Source organism: Abramis brama (genome assembly GCF_963993115.1).
Source record: "Abramis brama genome assembly, chromosome: 11".
In the NCBI taxonomy this organism is placed as follows: Eukaryota; Metazoa; Chordata; class Actinopteri; order Cypriniformes; family Leuciscidae; genus Abramis; species Abramis brama.
In genome coordinates, this window is record NC_139973.1 from 41041858 (window position 1) to 41043223 (window position 1366).

Consider the following 1366-nt stretch of genomic DNA (forward strand, 5'->3'; position numbering starts at 1 on the left):
GTATTTGCAATATACTGTCTTTATGTTGTTTCTGTTTACATTTGTTTGTGTTTATTTTTGTTTTTTGCAGGTACAAGAAATATCGCGTGCGATGTCAGCAGTGCTGGAACATCCCGAAGAAAGAAGCGAACACCAACTCGCAGTGTCAGAAATGTGGAGACGCCCTGAAGCTGAAGGGCGGCAGCTGGTAGGACTGTCATTACCGTCATCATCTTCACATCTGTGGACGCTCTCAGATCTGAGCGTTTCTGAGAGATGAACGTGTGACGCTTCATCTGAACGTGTGTGTGATGTGATTCAATCTGAATCATTCTCAGGGTCTGTTATTGTGAACGGAGCCATTTCTCCTCGAGCTGTTCAGTTTCGTGCTGTACATGACCATTGATTGTTCACTTATTTAATTTCCCCATTTTTCTTGTTTGTGACGACATATTTATTAATGAATTATTTATTGATTAATGTATTTTCTTTGGTCACAGTCATCTCTCTGATTTGTTTTTCCACTAGCTGACCATCACATGTGTTTGTGTTCAGAGATTGTTCTGTGCGGGAATAAAATATATTAAATTGTATTTATTTAAGTGCTCTATTGTCAGTGTTTTCTTTAACTTTACATAGACGCTTTATCTAATTAATAAGACATTACGGTCGTTCAGTTCGACATGAATCATGTCATGATGTATGTAGATTAATATTAAAGTCAGCATGAAACGGAAGTCAACTCTTTCTTAAAGTTCCGTATATGCGAGTGAAACGCTTCTGGAACAATAACAAATGTGGGCGGGGCTTGATTTTGTTCATTGGGAATTGATTGGATGGTTGTGGTTTGCTATTGGCTGATCTCATGTGAGTGACAGGTTGCCCTGCCCTCGTCATCAGAGAAGAGAAGAGAAGCTGCAAGAAGTTATTCTGATTCAAGATTATTAAAACAATAATGATGTGCATCCATCCATCATTTACAATAAACATGTTCCATAAAAAAAAAACAAGAATTGTCAATTGTGATTTCATGGTGACTAATGTTTCCTCGCTGACAATAGAATCAGCTGGTTTATGTGTGTGTTGAGTTGGGTTTGTGAGCGTAACTCAAGCGTTCTGCTGTAAATATGACTAATTGACTCTGGCATTTGATGGGAATTAAGCATTTCATTAATTTACTTTATTGGTCTTTTTTTTTCCAAGGCCAAAAATCTCAAAACCAGACGCTCCAAGTTGCTCCTCGTCCGCCTGCGTAATCTGAGAATGATTCAGTTGTTCAGATTCACATGTTCCAAATGTTCAGTACGGTTCTCTATAGAACTCTAGGGTTCTTGACTCAATTTTAAAGAACCCTTTATGCCAAAAAGAGAAATGTCTTAAATGATTG

The 1366-nt window shown here is 37.9% G+C and overlaps 1 protein-coding gene across 4 annotated transcripts in view; it reads left to right on the forward strand.

Annotated features, from left to right (window-relative positions):
• The window catches only part of zglp1 (zinc finger GATA like protein 1), a gene marked incomplete at its 5' end in the record, with an annotated part of 8404 nt that extends 7038 nt beyond the window's left edge, over nucleotides 1–1366 (forward strand). For all 4 annotated transcript variants that reach the window (XM_084127827.1, XM_084127829.1, XM_084127828.1 and 1 more), the window contains one exon: nucleotides 71–1366. In XM_084127827.1, coding sequence (XP_083983953.1) covers nucleotides 71–191 — 121 coding nt within the window. In that variant the 3' untranslated portion in view covers nucleotides 192–1366. The remainder of the gene's footprint in view (nucleotides 1–70) is intronic.